The sequence below is a fragment of the Perna viridis genome, chromosome 9 (assembly GCF_037379345.1).
Source record: "Perna viridis isolate PV_CMFRI_1.1 ecotype Kerala chromosome 9, ASM3737934v1, whole genome shotgun sequence".
In the NCBI taxonomy this organism is placed as follows: domain Eukaryota; kingdom Metazoa; phylum Mollusca; class Bivalvia; order Mytilida; family Mytilidae; genus Perna; species Perna viridis.
In genome coordinates this window covers 19,553,395-19,577,200 of record NC_142453.1, presented here as the reverse complement: position 1 = coordinate 19,577,200, position 23,806 = coordinate 19,553,395, and the positions used below count along the sequence as shown (strand labels likewise).

Sequence of the window (23,806 nt, the reverse complement as noted above, 5' to 3'; positions counted from 1 at the left end):
TGCCATCACTTGACATCTGTCTTCGTCCACATCGTCATTGTGGACAAATTTTCAAAAATCTTCTTCTCTGAAACTACTAGACTGACAGGTTTTAAACTTGGCATGATTGTTCCTTAGGGTGTTCTGCACAAAATAGTACATAGGGGCCAGAAGGCAGTTTTTTGCAAATAACTCAAAAACCTTTGCCTTTAGCAAATTTCTGGTTGGGTAAAATTGTTCAGCATTATGAGATGGACCTACACTGTCACTTTCAAAACTTGTAACTGATGTAGGAGTTACGGCCCCTGAAACAGTTTTTTTGTTGCATTATTCACTTGTAAAACTTTGAAAATCTTCTCAAAATCCGTAGCACAGCATTCAATGAAAGTTGGCATATATGTTCCTTAGGCTATCCCACACAAAATTAATGTTTGGATTTTTGATTCACGAAAAAACATGGCCCCCGTTACTAAAAATAGAACATAGGAGTCAAAAGGCAGTTTGGTTTTTTTTTTGGCATTTTTCGCATGTGCAACTTTAAAAATTTTCTCAAAATTCATTGCACAGAATTCACTGAAAGTTGGCAAATATGTTCCTTATGACTTTTGCGACTTTTGATTTGTGGAAAAAAAAACATGGCTGCTGTTACTTAAAATAGAACGTAAGAGTCAGAAAGCAAGTTTCTGGCAAAGGGTAAAAATGTTGCGCATCATGAGAAGGACCTATGCCGAAATTTTCAAAATCATTCATTGACTGATGTAGGAGTTATGGCCCCAGAAACAGTTTTTTTTTTTTTTTTTTTTTTTTTTTTTATCACATGTACAACTTTAGTGTATTGTGCTGTCGTAAATAGATATGGCTGCCAAGGGTCCTGAAACTTTGACAGCCCATGCTGGACATTTTATCAAACTTCAGCTGACATTTTTGTCAGTCTTTCTACGTGCTCAGATCAAAAATAAACTTTGTATGTAGTTATTTTAAGATAAATATTGGAAAGTGGGTTACTTCATCACATACTCTGTCTTTTACAAAAATGTCAGAGCGAGTGAACGAGTTCAGTTTTGACCACACATGGACGTTCCAACATGTAAACAAAACATCGTATCTCTCGGACTTTTTCTTCACAACGGAATACTTCCGAGTGATGAAAAAAATGTTGATTATTTATAAAAGAAAATCGCGAGCACAATTGGTCTGTTGATTTAAATGGTCTGTTGACTTCTGTGTTAAAACGATTCAATCGACGAATTAATAATTACAAACTACATTTACGACTGATTCGAAGTTTCAGTTCCATGTGCTTTCGTTACCTCTGAAAGATCAGGGGGAAAATGGTGGACTTTCAATCTTTTTCTTAATTAATAAATGAATGAAGATTCTCAGAGTTACTTCAATTAATTCATATAGGAAATGGGTCTGCACGTGCACAGTTAATTCAATTATGCAATCAACAAATCAGTTACAGGTAAATCACAGTCACAGGTGGCTGCACATCGGCTAAAATTGACCCACACCTGTCAATTAATTTCCAGTAAACAATTAGGAGACTGGTAGACAGGATGTTTATACACTAATAAAACCATGCAGACTGTATTTATAAGGGTTGACAATTTTTTTATGACCGATATTGGAAAATTGTCGTCGGTCATTTGCAAAATTTGTCCGTCAATAACCAGCATTTTTGACCGTTTCCGGATCCATAATGGCTGCCTATACTGAAAATTGAACTTAGGGGTCGGAAGACAGGTTTTTGAAAGTAATTTAAAAATTGTTGCCTTTAGCTAAATTCTTGTTCAGGTCATGAAAATGCTATTAAAAGCATTTCCTGCATTTGACAATTTAGTTGATTTTAACTTAGCCTATCTCATTCCTCAAGTTTTTCAAATAAGCAAATGTTTAACCAGGTCAGCGATTCAGGCTCTCTTGAGCCTCTAGTTTTACATTTAGCCAGATTACTTAATGCAATGAATTTTTTACTTTCTGTGTAACTAGTTAGTTGTCAAAACACCCTTCACCATTTCTTATTGTAGAGTCCTACAGATGGTTGACATGCAGTTAATAGGAAGAAATTATTTTAACCCTAAATTGGCAGTTGCAATACCTCAGCACAAGTAAGTCAATATTCTGTATTTGTTGAGATTGATGAGGCATGAGAATGTAAAAGATGCGAGAAGACCTTAGACTCATCTTTTGAATTTAAATACATTGCAAAATTTCAGTATTTAATAATAAAACCTACGTGTGAGTTACAGGGGATGTGCTTTTTCTACAGAATTAGTGACTTCTTTTGTGCATCCATATTGTGTTTAATTATACTACCATGTATTTATTCCAATTTTTCCAATATCTGAGCTCCCCTTCATCTGTTCTTTTTTCTATCATTTCTCATCCCTGGTTTATTATATAAATATTTGGGACAGATAATTACTAAATATTTCATTTTTTAACTTCAGTTGTTTTCCATGGCAGACAAGTTTGACCACTGAGGTCTTATCAAAGCATTTTACACAATGAATTATGGGAGTTAATTTTTAAATTGTAGGTTAGAAGTTATGCCTGGATTTGTGACCAGTATTCTGCGCTACGAGACACAGACATTGTTGTGTGCAGACATATCCCACAAGATACTGAGGAGTGATACAGTGTTAGACATTATGTATGACATTTACAGCAGGACCAGAGGAGATGCTTTTTATGATGAGTGTGTCAGAAAGCTTGTAGGATCTATTGTATTGACAAGGTAAGTCACTATCTACTGGCTGTCAATATTGTACAAATATTATCATATAGATAGGAGTGATTCATTAAATGTTCCCAACGCAATTAATTTCAATATTCTCAATGTGAAATTAATCAGTTGTTTCGCTTTCTTTCTCCTGCCATAACATTACAACACAAAAATTTCAGAATTTACTTAATGTGGAATATTGTAACTTTTTTAATAAAATCTCAATGATAAATAGTATTATCAATTGGTTATCACGAATAACCAAATTATAATAACTCATGCCAAGAACACTTGGAAGATTTTAACTTGTGCACCAAAGAAGTTCCCTGCTCCTTAAAATACTGTGAAAGTACTCTAATTCGTGGATACCAATTTTCGCAGCTGAAAAAATACAAGTTCGTTGATTCTTGAATTAGTGGGTTTGAGTTTTCAATATACACATCAGTGGGATTCTTCTTTTCTTTGGGAACGAAATTTTGTGGTTTGGCCTGCCCATGAAAACCATAAAAATTGGTACCCCACAAACAATAGTACTTTCAGAGTATGCATGTTCTGCATTCATGATCATATTTTTGGTTATTCAGTCTTTCCAATTAACCTGTTATTATCACATATTAACTGGAACATACCAACTTGCACTAATTCTACTACTGGTTATGTGTATGACTCTAATATGACATGCCTCAAAGCTCTTTCAGTGATAAACACATGACCAACATCATAGACATTTTACAGACGTCGCAACAGAATTTCACTCAAAAGCAGTCACCATTTCATGCAACACACAGGCTGTGTCTATTCAAAAATATGAAGAAACTAGTCCTATTAGAATCGAAAAACAATATGGAAAGTCCATTTTATCATGGTTTTACTATGGGCTGGCCATTTATGTCATTATTTAACTCCTTGCTTCTTTTTTTTTTTTTTTTTGGGGGGGGAGGGGGGGAGGGAACAATGATAAATTGGAGTTTCAGTGATTTATTTCTAAAGAAGCACTTTGTAACAGACCAATAATGGAACCTGAACCTGGTTAAACTGGTGAAACAAAATACATAATATAAAGTACACTAGCTGTTACAATGTCTGAACTTAATGAATTAAAAGGAAAACATGGCTACTAACCTAGTCTTTCATTTGTAGGTATAACAACAAGACCTACAGACTAGATGATTTTGAATGGGAACTTCGTCCAAGCTCTACATTTAATCTACGAAATGGAGATAGTGTGTCATACATAGACTATTACAAGAAGAATTACTCTATAGACATTCAAGACCAAGACCAACCCCTGCTTGTGTCTCTTCCGAAGAAGAAGGATTTGAAAGTTGGGCGCACTGAAAAAATTCTCCTGTTACCTGAGTTATGTTGTTTAACAGGTCTGACTGATGAAGCCAGAGCAGATTTCAGTGTGATGAAAGATGTGGCAGCCCATACTAGAATTGCCCCTCAAGGGCGTACACAAACACTCACTGACTTCATTAAACAAATTAACAGGTACTTATTTTGTTGCACAAATTTCTTAGGGCTATTCCAGAAATAAATGGTTGGGGACACTTTTTATTTGACCCCACCATGCATATAAATTTTAATTGATTATTTTCCTTCATTGTTAATGCTATTATCTTGAATAACAACGACCTATCAAATTTTAATAGAGGTACCTCCCCCTCACAATTACTGGAATAGCTCTTGTGCTGCAGTCCCTTTTTCCATCCATAATTATTGATTTACTTTATTGATAATGTCTAATTTTAACAAAATTTGCATGAGTGTTTTAATTCTTTTTCAGTTAAATGACAACAGCTTTTATCTTACCGTTAAATTTGATGTAGAAGAATAGTTGTTTAGTCAAAAGGTTGCTTTGAATAAATTAAAAAAACAAACAAAAAATAACAGACCAAACAATTACTTCTTAAAATCAACTAAAAAACACCTGTTTGTGGGGTAATTGTTTCACTAAGGGCTATTCCAGAAATAAATTTATTTTTCTGGTGGCACTCTTTATTTTGATCTCCCTCACAATTAATTCTGGAATAGCCCTTACTGACATTCATATTCTGTAAAAGCTGTTCCTGAACATAGTTTTGTTACGACTTATTGACAGTGCTGTCCTACCAAACCTTGTAAACAGAACCTCCTATCATTTAAACTTTCAGTCAGTTGATTGTTTCAATGAAGGAAAGGCTTTTCAAAGTTATTAAATGCTTCACAGGTTTTTCATGCTCTTTTATAAAAAGCTGAATAATTTGTTGTGATGGTGCCTTCTGAAGAAGATAAAGTAAAGAGTAATTTTAAAGAATAAAAACGATAAATCGCAGATCTAGGATCTTCTTAACTGGATGGGAAAGAAGAACTTACTGTCCTATTAATGCCTTCATTTAAATTGATGTTACTAAGGGCTGTTCCAGTAAAACTACATGGGATGGGGGGAAGGCACTTGAAAATTGGGGTAACCTCCCATAGAAGCGATGAATGCTTCATTCCATTTTCACATAATCAGTGTTCTAGCTAGGATTTGAAAATAGAAGGTGTGCAGGGAAGAGGGCACTTTAACATGTAGCATGTTTTTTCAACCAAAAAGGGACATTGGTGTATTTGAAGTTTTTTTTTTTTAAGATTTATGTTTCCATAAAGTCAAAAATATCTTCATTTTTTTTTTTTTTTTTGCTATTCTTGTATGTATGTATTCTTATTAAATAATACAAGAATGATGTGTAGACAAAAATTAACATTACTTTGGGAGAATTTAAAGCAGTATACTATCACACTATAAAGAGATTACGGGCAAGTGATTCTTAACATTTATGACATACTATGAAGTAAAATGTTGCATGAAATGTAACAAATATTCAATATTGCTCCAATTCAATTTCAAAATCATATTATTTTCTCTAACTAATGTAACTAACTTTTGAAAAATTACCTGTACTGTTGACGATATAGAAAATTTTAAAAAGAATTGAACTGAGATAACCAACATATTGAATAAACAAACATATGCAACATGCAATTGTTTACACCTATGGTTCTACATAACACAGACCTGTCAACTTGAAAATATTTTTAAAATTAATTGTACTAAAGAAAATAATTATTAACCAATGATTGGCTGTCCATGAAATAGTGATAGAACCAATCAGGATCCCATTTGTACTTGGAAACGATCAGCATCCGACAACCCTGATCAGCTGATTGATCACCAATAATTACCTGAGGGTTAGTTACAACAGGATGTGGTAAATGAAGGTGACACTTCTTAATTGGCTTGGGTAATTTATTAACAAAAGTGTAATCTTCAGATAATTAAAAATGGGCACTAAGGGGGTAATATGGCAGAGGGACGGGACACTGTGCCCCTCCATTTGGCCTAGCTAAGACACTGATTAAAAAACATATATTCGTGTATAGACTAATGCTTTTACCTCTTGTGCATTCATGTATCTGTATATTAAAATCGTTTCATATATTAACATTAATTTTTATGCACACATATCCTCTTTACAATGCACAGCTAAATCTTGATTTTTGTCTTGCCTAAGAGCAAATTCCAAGATGGCCAGAATATAGGGATTACCTTTCTGGTATTCTCAATTGCAAGAGTATTTGTCCATAGCAAATTTCCAACAACCACTTTATATCACAGGTCGATGATATTTGGTATGTGAAGAGAAATAAAAGATAATGCAGAAGTTGTATTGATCCACACTGTACAACAAAGACTGTATATGAAGCTGGTGTATCTCATCTAACCAGTTGAAATTTCTGTGTGTATCCATATGATTGCCTTGATAGTTGTGTGAAGTTTCCTAAAATCCATTGGTTTTATGCAGGTGAGGAACGAGAGAGTGTTAAGTAATATTGATGTTTATCAGTATGAAGAATTTTGCTCATTTGCACACTGGGGGCTGTCTTGTTTAAGGGTATGGAAATTTTGTCCATTGTTGTAGACTTTCTGACAATTTCTGAGTAAAGAACAGAAGTAAAAGCCCTGTTCTTTGATAATTTGGTGTTTTTGTCACCTACACATTCACTCCATAGCCCATACCCTTTCATTTTGAAGTTTTGGAATGGGTTATTCTTGATATCAATATGCAATGACTACATAGTGATTTAACAACTGTTCAAATTCAGTTTCAAAAGAACCCATAAAGTTTAATTGTGGAAGAGTTGCTTTGATGATAATTCAGACACACTGAATAGATACAAGATGTGGTATGAGTGCCGATGAGACAACTCTCTAACCAAGTCACAATTTATTTAAAGTATAAACCATAATAATAAGGCTAAGTACAATCTTCAACACGGAGCCTTGGATCACACAGAAAAGTAAGCTATAAAGGGCCCCAAAAATTACTAGTGTAAAACCATCCAAACGGGAAAACCAACGGTTTAATCTACATAAAAATCGAGAGACGAGGAATACTTAGGAATCACATGAACAAATGACGGAAGTTGACATCTTTTCTTTTTTTCGTCTCGGGTCACACCATTGCTCCACAGCAAAACCCAGAGAATACCGGAAGATTCAGTTTGGACCATTTCAGAAAAGTAAAAAAACTACTTTCAACAGAATGTTACTTCGTTTTCCCAACAATCACTCACAGAAGCAAATTTCCAAGCCCAGTACCATGCCATAGATGCATTTTCCACCAACCCACAACCAAGTATATATATTTTTTAAAATGCCGTCCCCGGTTTCCATGTATGTTTTGCTGGAACAGCCCTAATACTGTTTCTTTCTGTTTCAGCAATAAAGAGGTACAGAAAGAGATGGGAGGTTGGGGTCTTGGTTTTGCAAATGATCTTGTTCAGATCAATGCTCGTGTGGCTCCTCAAGAGAAAGTTATGCAGCGATATGATGCAGTGGTTAGTACATGTAACTGTTTAATCACATTAGATTAGTTTCAAATAAAAGGTTTGAAGTATTTCACAAAAACATCTTTTTGATGTATTAGAATAATGGAGATGCCTAAAATGGTATGACACATTTAATTTTGTGTCAACTTAAGTATGTTTTTATGAATTCAACTTAGTTGTTATAAAAACGACATGAAATGCAAATAAAGTGTACAAATTGTCTATTGTGCAGGGTGGGAAACCATTTTATTTCCCAACTTGCCATTCTGGCTAGTGGAATATTGATCTTGCTAGCCAAATAGAAATTCAACTAGCCAATTTTTTTTTTTTTTGTCTGTACTTTCATCTGTTTTCTCTTGGATTTGACTATCTTCTGCCTTTCTTGTTCTTTCTTCAACTATCTTCATTCGTTTTTAAATTTATCAAAAACTTTTCCATTTTCGAATATTCCCTCCCATTGAAGTTTTTCATGTACAATAAGTACTCCATTTCTGAACTGATATTTTAAAAATAAAATTATATTTCAACAGATTTGTCATTATGAAACTAATGTTTATCATTGATTCGTGTTCATTTTTATTTTGACAATAAACAAATAATTTAAGGTAACATATCATAAATTACCTGGATAATTTCGTTTGAATACTTAATTCGAGATCGGGACTGTCCCGTAGGTTTTGGCACATCCTGTTTACCGGAAATTAAAATGGCAGATCGTAAACAATGCTTTACATCAATAAAATTATGCATGTCATGCGAAAATTCACTTGACATATTAGATCTAAAGCTAAACTTCTTAAAATGTAGGGAACTTGTTTTGAATGTATGTTGTTAAGGGATGTTTAACTAAATAACCTGTTGGCTGGTTAATTTTCCTTGGAACTTGCTAATCAAATGACTGTCGCCGAATTGACGAGTGTGAGCTAATGAGAACTTGCCAAATTACACATATACTCGTATTTGGCGAGCTGGCGAGTGGTGGTTTCCCACACTGATTGTGTATTTTCCAGGAAAAACGTGTTAAACCAATTAGGCTTTCATAAAAACAAGTCAAATTCTGTTTAAGATTATGATAAATGGAAGAATGCATGTACATGTTATACTAACTCTTACCAACATTTTGTTTCTTGGTTTGCTGTTTATTTTTGACATTCAAGAGAAAAAAAAACATGCTATTTTTGGCAAATCTGGACTGTTACGTCAACATACCTAGTACCTATATGTACAAATTTATTGATAATTCTAACTTTTCTCAGAGTTAGAAATAGTAGCCTGCCCGCCAGTGGGAGACTGGCAGGGCTGGCTAATTTTAGCAAAAATCTATATAGGTATATAGTAGATATAATGAAAATTGTATTCAGGACTGGGCAAAATTTTAGTTAGTTTCATACCCTGCTTTTTTATTTAAAGAACGGCCTCGATTGAACATTTCTCCATGGGTTGGCAGACAAAATACTAACCTTATGCTTTTTTAATTGATAAACATTTTTTATTTATAAGTGGTTAAAGAGATTAATACTTGATTTTCAGCTGTCCTACAAGCAAGAAGATGCTGACTGGAGTAGAGACATGAGAGGAAAAGAACTTTTAACCCCAGTCAACTTAAGCAATTGGGTGATAGTGTTCCCAAGAAGGAATTCTGCAATGGCCCAGGATCTAGTGCAAACACTGAGCCGTGTTGGACCTCCCATGGGAATGAAAATTAACCAGCCAACGCCGTGAGTGACAATTCAGTACTGCATTTAAAAGTTCGTGACTGTTCACTGAATAGTTTTTATATGACAGCAAAAATTTGCGGTCGTAATCATGTTAACGTTTTGGAGGTTATTTTTGTGGTTGGTGAATTTTCATGATTTTGGGAGCCTAACATATGAAATTTTATTGCGGGTTTTAATTTTTGCTGTCTTGAGATGAATAACCAATTATTTTCTCAGGTGATACGATCGAGGCATTGATAAAATAAGTACCTTAAAAATGACTCACATAGATGGTCTGTTATGTTTAAAAAGATTGTTCAATGAAAACAATATTTTAGTATTAAAAAAATAAAAAATAATACAAACATACAAATAGAGAACATAATCAAATCTCTTATAAACATCAAGTTTTTTCACTTTACTCTACTTCGATTTCATTCTGTTAGTTTTGCATGGTAAAATGCATAGGACTTAGTCTTAATACTTTTTAAGGCTTCTCAATAATAAAGCTTTTTTTTAGATGTGAGATTCCTGATGACAGGAATGACAGTTTCCTGTCAGCTTTAAGACAAACCGTGAAGGAGAACACTCAGATGGCAGTGTGTATTCTACCTACCAACAGAAAAGACCGCTATGATGCAATCAAGAAGTTCTGCTGTGTTGACCACCCAGGTTAGTTTTGACCCATAAATCACATTTACTCGAAATATCTATGATCAGAATGTAAAGTTAAGCTAAGTATGAGGAAATGCCCATTAATCTTAAACATCCAAAGGCATAACAAAGCAGTGTCTAATCTGCAACCTATACTTTCAATATCATGCATTTGTAGTTGAATTGTTTACATATTTAAGTAGTACTGTCAATCACCATTAGTTGATAATAAATTTATACATATTTATGTAAAATCAAGCTTTAAGAAGAGGATCATATCATACAGCTCTTAAATTAATTAAGAAGTAACGGTACCAAGCTAATCTGTAAAAAAAAAAACCATCGGTCGTTGCTAATCACATGTAGTTTTTTTTTTTTTTCCTCACTCAGTTCCAAGTCAGTGTGTGGTTGGTAGAACACTATCAAAGAAACAGATGTTGATGTCTGTTGCAACCAAGATAGCCATTCAGTTGAACTGTAAGCTTGGTGGTGAGGTCTGGCAATTAGAAATTCCAGTGAGTTGTTCCTTTACCTACTTTGCTTAAAGCTTTAGCACCAAATGTACATTTTATTTTGTTTATAGATAGTTGGCTGAGATCACTTTTATTTATCTACCTGATATTTTGTTTACATGTTTGTTTTTTTTTTTTTTTCTGACATTGATCTGTTTTAATCTGCAGGTCAAAGTCAACTTTTTCTAGACCATAAAGTTATAAATTTCAAAGGGAGGCTTTTGTTCTTTGTTGTGAATGTCAGTTTTCCATGTCTGGTCTTTGTACCTGGATTACATTCTTTTGATTACCGCTATAACTGTGGTTCCGTTCATTACTCTTTTTGGATGCAATCCTACCTGATTGTTTTATATGTTTTAACCTCGTAGTCACATCTCCTAATCCAATTTAGGATTTTGATGAAATATGAGGGAAAGGTTTGGCATCGTATTTGGATGTGCATGATGGTAGTTTATAATTTTAAAATACTACAAAGAAAGACTGTTAGATCTCCAGCTTTTTAGATTGTAATAGCTAGAAGTGAATTTCTCTACAATCATTTTTCCTGGATACTCCTATATTTGTTTGAATTTATTAGTTTTATTTTTTTAAGATAATGCTGACACTCCTATTTCAAATTAATTCATGGCATAGACAGACCAAAATTCTATAATACATGTTATAATATAACTTAAGATTGTAGATTATTTTTAGTCTTAGACTTTGATAAGAGAGTGGATTATGTTGTGATTTTGAATATAGTTTTTAATGTAGTAATGGCTTGTTTGATAATTGTAATATAGCTACTGATAGTTATATCTGATGTTCAGTGCAAGTGCTTAGGCCAAAACAAAATAATTATGTGTTTCTGGTAAATAAGAATAGGGTATGTATGTAGGATTTCTCTTTATTTAACTGATTTTTTTTTACCTTGAGTTAATGGATCCAGAATCTCAAATTTGATAGTGCTCAAGCCAAAATGACAATGAAAATGCTAGAGTAGGTAGGGAAACAAGAAACACACATGTATTTTTATTTGGCCTTGTGTGACTGTTCAGTCTTCACGGTAAACACCTTGATCCACAGGTCTGAACCATATTTTGGAGAATTTTTATATAGCTATTACTGGGCTGTAAGTGGAATTATTACAGGCCCATTAGCATATTTACCAGCCTCTAGCTTCAGATTTCTTGTTTATTGTGAAGACTACTGTTAAGGCATGGCTTGTTGCTAATCATTTTGTCATTCATCAATCATCATCTAATTCCTGTCTACCAGCTAAAGAATTTAATGGTAGTGGGTGTAGACAGTTACCATGATTCAGCCAAAAAAGGTCGCTCTGTTGGAGGTGTTGTGGCTAGCATCAACCCTGCACTTACCAGATACTATTCTCGCTGTACTTTCCAACACTCCATGCAGGAATTGTCAGATGGGCTAACTATTTGCTTGAAAGGTTGGATATGATGGTAGCAAAAAAGCCTATTAAAATTTTGAACTTACTACTGCTGTCATGGTGAACAGGTAAGCTCAGGGATCAAATTTAAGAGGAAATACTTGCTAAATGGAAGTGAAATACAATTTTGTTAGTAGAAATTATTTCCACTTTCTAAAATTTGCTTGTGGAATTCTTCATATATCATAAGTTCAGTTCAGAATTTTAAAGATTTAGCAAGTAAAAATTGTCAGTACTTGCTAAATTTAGCTAGTGGTAAAATTCTTAAATTCAATCCCTGAAGCTCCGACAGGATAATAAAGTACCCCAACATTGCAAGGAGTATAAAGTGGACAACTGCAGTGCTGTCAGTCTTCAGAAAGATCTCATGTCATTGTGCTGTCCTAATGTTTTGTGTTCTGTGCTGTACCATTTGTTGCTTCACAGTTTAACTTTGTTTTTTATCTTAGCTTGCTTGTATGCATCTAACTTCATTGTATTGCTAATTGCGCTTAATTGATTCAAGGCATCTAATTGGTTGGTTATACTTAGCAAATATATTCTGAATGTATAAATGCTATTTTTCCTAACATTACTAACTTGTTTACCAATTTTCAGCTGTTAGTAATTGACAAGTCAGTTTATAGGCCAAGAAGTAAAATTGTCTGTTTTAGGTTTCATTGGTGGACGTAATAAGGTTGGTTGGTAGGTAAAATAATTTAATTTTTTTGTCCCCTACGACATGTCACAAGGGGACGTGGAAATGTCCGGTGTCCGTCCCCCAAGTTTTCCACTTTTTTTTAAATGCTTTTACCAAAAAAGTTTGTTTTGGGTATGTGGCCCTAATATGAAGAGTTACAGGTTAAGTTCGACTTTGGTTACAGTTGAATGATTTTTACAGACAGCTCTTGGACTTGGAAAATTTCAGTGAATTTAGTTATCTGCACCTTTTTTGTAATACTTTTACCAACTAATTTTATATTTTGTACATAGCCTTACTATGAGAAGTTACAGATTAAATTCAACTTTGGTTAGGGTTGATTGATTTTTATGGAAGTTATGACCCTTGGACTTACAAAATTTTAGGGAATTTAAAGTTTTCCACATTGTTTTTTTTTTTTTTTCGTGGGGGACATAGGAACGCTGTTCCTTTATTTTATTTCTATTTATTTTATTTTTTTTTTTTTTTTCAAATCTATTTTATTAAGATGCATACCAGAGGATTCTAGACAAAAAATTGCCAATAAAAAGCAGAAAGGGTTTGTAGGGTAATCTTAAACAGACAAGTTTATTTTTCTTTGGCCTTGTTGATATTTCTGGTATAAGTAGTTAACATTCAGCCATGTATTTTTTTTTCAGAACCATTTAATTAAACTTAATTAAATTTAAACAAAAAGGAAATTTAACTGTTTTACTGCTGAAAGCTTATTATTTTCATTTTTAGTCAATAATTGAATTAAAGACTGTTACATGTATATCAGATACAAGAGAGAGAGAGAGAAAAATCAGATGCTGATATACAGACAAAATGAATTTTTGAGGACACCAATATAGTCATTATTGTGTGTCAGTATTTGTTTATTTGCATGAAATTATTCTTAGTTATGTTACAAACTAACAGGATATTTTGCAGCAATATGGGCAGATGAATGTATTCATAGCTATATATAATATGATTTTATACCCCCAATGTGGAATCACTTTGTAGGGAATGGTTGGATATTCAGTATGCAGGGATGATTTTCTTCTGTTTTTTCTTATGCAGATTTCCATTATTCAAATCCGGATTATACGATTCTTTTTTACTGTATATTTACTTCTGACCTCATAAAATCTGAGTATATTGCTTTTGCATGATGACTTGTATTGTTTTTTTTTTTTTTCCTCTTTCCAGGTTTGAGAGATAAAGTCGAGTCGGGGTATTCTTAGCACAACGTAGGGTTTAACTTTTATGTTCCCTTATTTGGTATTAACATCATCTGCATATTGCTGTTTTTGAGAATTACAATGTAACATTGAATTTTATGTTGAGACATGGTTTAAATATCAAATTCTTGGTTTGGTTACTATTTCACACTAAAGAACTCCAGTTAAATGTGTTGTGCATGGCCCAGAATTGTCAAAATAAAGAGAAATTTGGAAAAAAAAAAAAGTAATGAACAGCTTACCAAGAATTTGTATTTTCTTCAAGGGTTCAAGTTATATGCTGACCTGATTTTCTTCCGCTTTAAAGCTGAATTCTGTCTTTTCAAATCCATATTTTCAGTTATGATCCTTTTTTCACTGTATATTTACTTCAAATTTTTGATAATTTCCACTTCTATTTGTTGACCTATTCAAATTGGGGAAGATCTACCTTGTCTCACAAAGGACCTTTTATCATTTACAAAGATGCTTTAAAGGGGACTGGACTGGAGCTTTTACTGGATGGACCTTGGGCTCAAATTACTGGCTGGTCTTGGATCTTGCTTTCCATGTCTTGGCATAAAAAGTTGTGTGTGTCTATTATTGTCTATTGTGTATTTATGTGTTGGGATCTACTGTTTACAGCTGAAAAGCTTGATGGTGGTAGGTATTGACTCTTACCATGACTCAGCCAAAAAGGGACGATCAGTGGGCGGTATTGTTTGCAGCTTAAACCAGAAGTTAACCAGGTATTACTCAGGTTGTACATTCCAAATGCAGGCTCAGGAGCTGGTTGATGGAGCTTGTATAAGATTGAGAGGTAAGGTGGTTAAACTTGGGTGAAAAGAAGTATATAACTGTATAACCACACTTCATTTTTGTGCATCTGCATAAAATTTGTTGTCATATATTGGTATGGCACTGTCATTGTCCAGAAACACTTAGTTTTTGTCGTCCCAATCATTTTAGAATTTTGGACCAAAAGGGGGCCTAGAACAAGCATTTCATAAAAAAGCATAGGAATATCTATGACATTTTTCCACAATGCTCTATGGAACAATGGTCACACTTGGATTGATTTTGGGGGTAAAGGGTTTTCAGAAATTAGGGGCCAAAAAGTGTGGACCAGAAACATGCCTTTTCCTGATGTCCGGACTAATACTTCATTACATTGTATTAATGAATGAATCTTTTTTTAATTGTATTACTAGGTTCCATTCCACCAAAGGAAGACTGAAATTGATTTTGAGGGTTATGGCCCCTACAGGTTTATAATTAGGGGCCAAAAATATATACACCAGTGAAAGCATTGGAATGTCTGTGATATTGTTCCACAATATTCTAACAACAATGGTCAGGCTTAGATTGAATTTTGGGTAAAGACTTCATCTTTTCAGAAATAAGGGGCCAAAAAAGAGGATAAGAAATCTGCATTCTCCTGATGTCCTGACAACAACTTGACTATTAGTAAATGAATCTCTTTGAAATTGCATTACAAGGTGCCATACCACAAAAGGGAGACCAGAATCATGCATTTTTCTTCTTTCCTAGGTCTTTGTAATAATGAGTAAAAGGGAAAGGATCTCGTATAAATTTTACTACAAGATGCCATACCACAAAAGGAAGACTCGGATTTATTTTGGGATGGTTGTGACTTGAGCCAATTAAGAAATGGGGCCAGAAACAATTTTTTTTTCTTCTTATTTCTGGTTGATGATAAGTGAAAGGGAATGAATTGCTTTGACTCAGTACCACAAGGTGCCATATCCCCTTAGAAAGTTTGGTATTGAATTTGTAGGTTTTGACAGAAACAATTTAGGAATTTGGGACAAAAGTGACCACTTCATTTCTTTGCAAATGTTTAAATGTAATTAAATTTCAATGCAGTGTCAAGTTTGAATGGTGTGTCCATACTTGCCCAATTGTTCAGGGTTCGACCTCTGTTGTTATATCAAGCTGCACCCTGTGAAACATTTGATTTTTACTTTTTATTGTATGTTCACTGCTCATTTTGTTGATTTCTGCCATCTTTTATCGGCTTCTAAAATCATGTCTGTTTACTTATAGCCAATTTCTCTTTTGTGCTGTTAGATCTGTAACAGCTTAGATACTGTTATTTTTTTCTTTGACCTTAGATCAAGGTTGTTTCTAGTCCTTGATAATTTTAAATTATTATATTTTTTTTTTTTACCAACCAGCCACAAATAAATTTGCTGTAGAGAGACATAGATTCCTGTAGGCAAAAAAAAACTTTAATTTGATTGATGGTTTTAGATGCATTAAGGAAATACCATGAGGTGAATGGTGCTCTGCCTGAGAGGATTGTGGTGTTCAGAGATGGTGTTGGTGATGGTCAGTTACAGGCTGTTGTTGAACATGAAGTTCATCAGATGATTGAATGCTTTAAGAAAGCTGGTGGCACTGAATATAAGTATGTTGTTCAGGATTTTTTCCTTTAAAAAATTTGAGTGAATTATAAAAACTCTCTTCAAAGTAAAATGAAAGTGATGGAGTGAAGATTGGACACGCTTACATATGAGTTGTATAACTTAAGTGAACTAGCACAATTAAAATCCAGATTATATTTCAGACTCGTACAAAGGGGGGTCTATTATATTGGTCTAACATTCTTATCCTGTGATACTTGAAATTTGTGCCGTAAAATGTAGAAATGTCATTAAAAAACAAAGAAGAGGAGAAAGGAAGGGAAAAGCAATACTGGTATTGGTGCACATATACATTTACTAAGAGATGCTTCATATAACATTTATTTGCATATCACAAAGTTTTGGGTTTTGCTGTATATATTGCTGAATCCACTGATTGAGAAACCCAACTGCCATGCACAATATGTGCATTATTGAAATTGTGGTTCCTGTGTGCCGGTTTGGGCTGTCCTGCACATTAAGTTTCAATACTAGTTCTGATTACTGTAAACATATTTATTTTTTCGGATTCTGTACAGTGAACACATTCCTGGGTATAATTTTTCACACTTTCCATTCAACCGCAAATATTATTGTGTTTCCAGGTTTTGTTTCAGATAGAATGTTTTCCTGGTCACTGCCAAAAAAAATCATCATCTGACGGGGAATCAGGTTTTTATTAAGTTACTCTACCTTCTTCGTGTTACACAAGGTTTAATCCAAAGCAGCTTCGAAGAGATTGATAAAACTAAAAAAAAAAAAAAAAATTATAGTAATAAATAAATATAACCTATGTATCATTGATAAAACACCCATAGTGTAATTGATAAGATACAAATGTAATAATTTTGATGGTTGATTCATTAAATATTGTTTGTTTGTTCTGGTTTAACGTCCGAGCAGCAATATTTCAGCTATATTCAGACGAGATTCAGAAGAGATAACTTTGATACACATGTAGAAAATGCAGATGTATTTTTTTGCATGCTACTACCATCTTGTTTTTGGTCTTAAAAGTTTTATCAGTAAACATTGGTCAGTATAATTTGTTGTTCGCTTGTGTTCATCAGGAAAACTGAATTATTAGATACAAATAATGATATTGATGGTGAAAGCGATGTTGAATAAGATGAGAGAATATCAGACATCGGCAGATTTGAAATAAATTCATGCATTAAGATATTATATTTTCAAAAATTAATAGTTGATGGAATATCTTCCAAGGGGCCAAGATTTACTTTTTGAGGCCAGTAGCCACCTGAGCTACTAAACTAAAATCAATGAGCCCAGAAAACAAGTTGGTAGCCCAGACTTTTTTGGACAAAATTTTGGTATGTAAAATTCCAAATTTTACGAAATACTGGATGCGGAAATTAATAAGCAATTCTAAATAAAAAACTAACATCAGTTATCAACAATTTCTGTATTGTTAGAACTAGTTACCAATAAAATTTAACTAGGGATGCTACATTTCCGATCGAATGGTAACCAGTTAAAACTCCTACCACAACTTTTGTTTGTTATAATTTTTTTTTTTTTTTTTTTTTTTTTGCAATTCGCCAGCTAGGCTACTAAAATAGAAAAAATTATCGCTCAGGCACATTTCTGGTTGCCATTGGTGAGTGGGTGACGGTTAATCTTTTACTCTGTCTTCACAAATAAAAGACATAAGTTATTAAAAATGGTAAATCCTGCAGTAGCTATATCGTGTTCGTACAATACATAGGCTTGAAACTGAACTTCTGCCTGTCAATACTAGCAATACCAGAAAAAATTCAAGGACCCCCATGAGAACAGCCTTGAAATTTTTACATACACCTACCTTTCGTTTTAATTGAGGTAACTAATTGTGGAAACTTAACAAGTGTCAGGCCCAACAATATAGGATGAGTGGAATACCGTTGTCAGTTAATATATCATGCCTTAGGAAAGCTTGAGAGACCTGAAGCAGTATCAAAATACTGTTAACTGATAAGCCATATGTTTTGATGTGTCATTTTATGAAAGTTTCATTTATTTAAAAAATTAATTTTATTGATGACAAAAGAAATCATGTATATGCTGTAAGTGAGTAACTAATGTTGCCTCTCATCAGAATAAAGCATATAATTATATGGTACAGTGAAACTTCTCCAAATCGACCACCACTGGGACAAGAAAAAATGGCCGGTTTTGTGAAAAATAGCAATGCATTCTAAGAGCTGTTTCCATTAATGTGTTCTATAACCCTACACCTTGTCAGTTTGTTGGTCGAGACTTGTTTAATGCCAAATCAAAACTTCTGGCCTTTTATTACATTCCAAAGCTGGCATCATTTGTTAATGATTTTATTATACAAATGGAACTGCCGACAAAATAATGTTCACGGTAATGAATGAATATGTATTAAAGATCAAAGGGCTGTTAATTGATGGTAATTGTTTGTTTTGTTTTCGTAAATTTCCTATCAACAAAGTCTAATAATTTCACCCCTATGTTGTTTTGGCTTGGGTACAGGTCACATTAGCTGACAGTTAAAAGATCATACTATTAAATGATATGTGTACATACCAATTAACAGCCAACCAGTGACAAATTGTAACGTCTAGATTCAATTTGTTGTTTAAACTACTGTCCACTGATGATATGCAAACTGGTTGATGAGGGAATTATTAATTACATAATATTACGTAATCATTTACAGTTTTGTTGACACATTTATTACAGGTGAACAATAACCAGATGCCCGGAATTGAGAGGTTGTTTTTATTTGAAATATGTAACTAAAACTGTGAAAAACCAGCTGAAGTACAGGTTTAGGGGGTGGCCAGTCTATTGAAGATAAAACACACAGGTTTTAAGGTATATCGGCCGGTACTTTTGAAATCGACCGGATTGAAGGGAAGACTGGTTTTCTGAGGGTCTGGTTTGGAGAAGTTTCGCTGTATTAAATTATGGAATAACTAAAGTGAATAAGTGAATAGATGCAAGTTCATTTAATTCTCTCAAAATTTTCATCCAGATGTCACCTCTAGGTCTTGATACAGTGAAAACCCAAATTAACAATGGTAGTCTAAAACAAGTATACTAAAAGATGAACCATGGCCCATTACAAAAATTTTTTTCAATCACTATAAATCCGTATTATTTTTGGGTTTGATAAAATCTGGTACTACAATTCATAGTCCTAAACATTTTTTTAAAACTTTTTCAGTCCTAAGGTAGGAGTAGTGGTTGTGAAGAAAAGAATTAACACCAGATTCTTTGCTCAATTCAACAGACAGTTGGGTAACCCACCACCTGGTACTATAGTAGATACTGAAGTCACAAAGCCAGAGTGGTATGTATAGAACTGAAATATGCATTCTTCAGCTTGCTTGAGCATGCAAATTGTATGTCAAGTCAGTCCAAGCTTGACTGCTTGTTCAACTCATTTTAGATGTTTTTTTTTTTTTCTGTTCAGCATATTGTGCAAGTAAAATTAACAGTTCCGTTTCTGTAACGCTTGGTTGATTTACCAGCTGGACATATTATTTTCGTTTTTGTGTATAATGATCTGTAATCCTTTTTTGTACAATATCATGAATTCGAAAATCTTGTTAATGACAGGTTGGAGTATTGAACACATCATTAGTTTTATTTAATCAGCATCCCAATTGCATAAGTAATTTGAAGTGACCAACTTTTTTGATATCATTGAAGTCGTCTTTTGTTTGGATCCACAACTTGTTGCATGTAACATAATAAGTATACTGAGCAATGAAGTAAGGTGTCTTACCAATTAAACTTCAATATAAATATTTTTGTACCAGAGCTTCATCACACTGAAATTGTAATTGATTTTTGCATTTCTTCAATGTCACAGGTATGATTTCTTCCTTGTCAGTCAGTCCGTAAGACAGGGAACAGTTACACCCACCCACTACAATGTATGCTGGGATACAACAGGACTTAAACCAGACCACATGCAGAGATTGACTTACAAGATGTGTCACCTGTACTACAATTGGCCGGTATGTGAATATCATGTTACTGTGAAAGTACTTTAATTCATGGATACCAATTTTTGTGGATTAGTTAAGAAACACAAGTTAGTGGATTCTTGAATTCGTGGTTTCGAGATTTTCAGTTAGCACATCTATGGAAATTTCCTTTTTGTTGGGAAGCAAATTTCGTGGTTTGGCCTTCCCACGGTAACCACGAAAATTGGTACCCCACAAATAGTTATACTTTCACAGTAGTCAACAGAGGGGTAATTCAAATGTTAACTGGAAGTGAAGGTGATCAATATACACAATGTAGCAAACCTTAAAAATAGATTACATACAAAAATTGAAGATAAAGAAAACAAGATGTCACACTTAAAACTAAAGCACTAGCAATATAAACTCCCACAAATAACCAGGGGATGATAGAAGGTGGTTTGGAGGGGTTAGCATGTCCTCGGCCAGCAACGTCCATTTTTTAGCAAGCTAGTATAATGCAGTTAAAGTCTGGCAACATTTCACGTTTCAGGGTCTTAACACTTGAGATTTATCACAGGGATTGCCTTCCTAATTGATGTCCAACAAAATATTGTGCAGGAGTGTATAGGAATACCTCTCTGGCCATTTCCCTGTCACATCATGTAATGTCATTCACGAACTGTCAAAATTTTGTCTATTCCAATGAACACTCTTGATTTTTTTTCATCTGGAAGCAATGTACAAACATGAATTTTCACATTTGTGAACTATGAGTTCTTATAAGTTACACTTTTGTTGAGGTTTCAGCAAAGATGAACTGGATTTAACATTGAAAAATCTAAAGTGTATTTTGTTTTTCCTTTTCAGGGAACTATTCGAGTGCCAGCTCCGTGCCAATATGCTCATAAGCTAGCCTTTTTAGTTGGTCAGAGTATTCATCGTGACCCTTCACCTGCATTGGCTGACCGCCTTTACTTCTTGTAAGACATGCTTTTCTGTGGAAGACGTGTTAAAAAGTGCCTTATTGTTGTTGACTGGACATGGGTTCAGTTGTATATACAAGTGCAATGTTTATTGGTGCTGTGTACACGATCTTGTTAAGGTCATTGTTTTGAAGTGAGCAAGACTGTGCTTGTCTGTTGTTATATAAATTCTTTATGTTCTTATGTGTGAGAATTTGACTTGAATGTACTTGTTGAATATTTTTTACACTGATCTCTCAGTTCATTTTCATGCGGATTTTAGTCCTGAATGTCTTGAAAGAGTGAATTTCTATTTAATAGTGATATTAATCTCAAAATGTGCCAAGCACTTGCAAATCACCTAGTGTGGAAGACATTTCAATTTCATATCAATGTTATTTAAAGTATTTTATTGTGAAACAATTGGATGTATGTGGTAAAAATTGAAACCGGATATCAGTTTATCCACTTTGTTTGACTTCATTTTCATTTTTCACCTGTTTTTCACATCATTTATAATGATCTGTTTTTATTGGTGTATATGTTTTGTTATTTTTTTACATTGTTTATTGTTTTAGCATAGATTATGTTTTATCTTTTACATAAAATGGTATATTTATGTAGACTGCAGTATTGTCAATCTGTTTCATTTGACATGCTTTGGGTCAGTTTTTTCTATGATTGCAAACCTGCATAGTCAGTTCAAAAAATGACCTACACATGGTCAGTTATTGCTAAGATGATTAAGGGACAATTTTGGGTGTATGAGAATGTTTGCGTGACAGAATATTTTTTCCCAAGAATCAGGAAGTCGAAGTTAAAAAAATAAATTTTTATACTCATCGAAATTAGAATTTTGATATTCATTTAAATAAGTTCTGTTTTATTCTACATGTTATGAGTTATGTTGTCTTTTTAATCTTTATCTATGCAACAGGGCAGTTCCTCTTCATTTGAGGTTGAATACAACATACGACATCTTTACCTGTGAGATTTTACTTTTTCAACTCGTATTTTTTGTTTTTTCAATATGTTTTGTATAACTGAATCTATACTTTCTTTTTTACTCATTTCCATTTACCCTGTTGTTTTTATTATCTAAGGCTGGATATCTGTCTAGTATAATTATTAAGAAGATATACTGTGATTATTTTGAAATATTTTTTTCCCTCCAATATTTTAGGCTCTCAATAGGGAAAAACCCCTTACCATTGGATAATTTGATGAAACGTGAGCATCCAAGTTTAGCCATGCAAGTTTTTAAAAATGTATATTTTCATAGTTTAAAAAAGTTATTTTTCCCATAACCTCATTTTAGATTTTACTCTAGAAAGGATCATTGGTATCCTGTTCAAAATCTCACTTTAGGAAAAAATAATGCTGTATGTTAAGATTTAAAAACTTGTGTGCTTGCTGCATTTTTGTGATGGAATATATTGCTAGAGTAGATTATGATCTTGTTTGAATGAACTAATGTCATAAAAAAACTGAAGAATTTTAAAAAAAAAAGGGTGTACATTCGGTTTTAGACAAATTCAGACAATTTTTTTTTTTTTAATTATCAATCATAAAAAAATGTTTATAGTGCATAAAATGATGCAGTACACATAAAGAATGCCTTCAATTGGATGATATTGGAAGTAATTAATAATGAATGCAATTCTATTAAAGAAGGCAATCCTAATGATGATGTAGATAATAAGTTCTAGTCAATATATTTAGATCAAGAGATTTTAAACAGACTCTCAAGTTTACAGGCCATTAAGAAAATCTCTAGATTCTCATCCCTGTTTCATCCAATTCTTTTTTCTTTTCAAAATGAATTTTGAAAAAAATCTCCAACTCAAATCTCCTGAAATACTTTACGTGTTGTCCTAATCTGTTTTCACTGCTATCTCTTAGAAATGATAAAATCTATAACGGGTGTAGCAGTAGACACACATATACTTTTGATAGAGCTGTTTTAATACATTTGTGCAGGTAAAATAGATCATCAAGCTCACATAGATGATAACAACAATACTTTGTTTCCAACACATGTGACAGAGACTCTAAGGGAAATAAAAAACAAAATTTAGTCCCTTCCCCTCCATGTGGCCAAAGTTGGATGAGAATCAAGAATTTTTTTTATTATGGCCTTAAGTACATATTTGACTGAAAATGGCACAAGAAACTGAATTCTAATGAGCAGTATTCATAAAAGTATGTAAGTTGAGCATATCAAGGTATGAATGTGCAACAATCAAAATATTTTGGTGAATTAAATTTGGCTAAAAGGTTTTTATGTTTTATTTATCTTGCCAAGCTCACTTATTTGTTGTATATATATATCTGTATATGGTAATCTTCGTTCCGAAACTTAGACAATTGGTAAACAAAATCAGTTGTAACATGCAAAACAATGCTCTGTACTTAAACACCCAACTACTAACAACAATCAGAACTATTTTTTCTTGTAAACAACACGACAACAGACAACAGAGTAGGATTAATTCATGACAGCATGCACATTTCCATGTGGTAATCTTAACACTCAATTAGATTTCATAACAATTCTGCTAGTCATTGAGGAGTTGCCGACAACACATCAGATAAAGTTTTGATGAAATATGCGCGTTCCAACACCAGTCATTTCTACAATTTTTGTTCAACAATAAATTCCTATCAAAAATGCACACTTTCATGGGGTTATATTACATACCACGTTTATCATATATTCCTAATTCCCCAC

At 33.4% G+C, this 23,806-nt stretch overlaps 1 protein-coding gene across 7 annotated transcripts in view; it reads left to right on the top strand.

Annotated features, from left to right (window-relative positions):
* LOC148607225 (piwi-like protein 1) overlaps positions 1-23,355 on the top strand; it is a 32,656-nt gene extending 9,301 nt beyond the window's left edge. For 4 of the 7 annotated variants that reach the window (XM_088546089.1, XM_088546091.1, XM_088546087.1 and 1 more), the window contains exons 6-17: positions 2,010-2,090; positions 2,522-2,719; positions 3,848-4,201; positions 7,456-7,573; positions 9,095-9,282; positions 9,782-9,933; positions 10,306-10,430; positions 14,389-14,563; positions 16,018-16,174; positions 19,363-19,488; positions 20,014-20,161; positions 20,981-23,355. In XM_088546089.1, coding sequence (XP_088402215.1) covers positions 2,010-2,090; positions 2,522-2,719; positions 3,848-4,201; positions 7,456-7,573; positions 9,095-9,282; positions 9,782-9,933; positions 10,306-10,430; positions 14,389-14,563; positions 16,018-16,174; positions 19,363-19,488; positions 20,014-20,161; positions 20,981-21,097 — 1,939 coding nt within the window. In that variant the 3' untranslated portion in view covers positions 21,098-23,355. Of the gene's footprint in view, positions 1-2,009; positions 2,091-2,521; positions 2,720-3,847; positions 4,202-7,455; positions 7,574-9,094; positions 9,283-9,781; positions 9,934-10,305; positions 10,431-11,684; positions 11,860-14,388; positions 14,564-16,017; positions 16,175-16,774; positions 16,842-19,362; positions 19,489-20,013; positions 20,162-20,980 lie in introns of those variants that run through there. The other 3 variants (XM_088546093.1, XM_088546092.1, XR_015915344.1) reach the window with 2 other exon arrangements.
* The last annotated feature ends 451 nt before the right edge of the window (positions 23,356-23,806 follow it).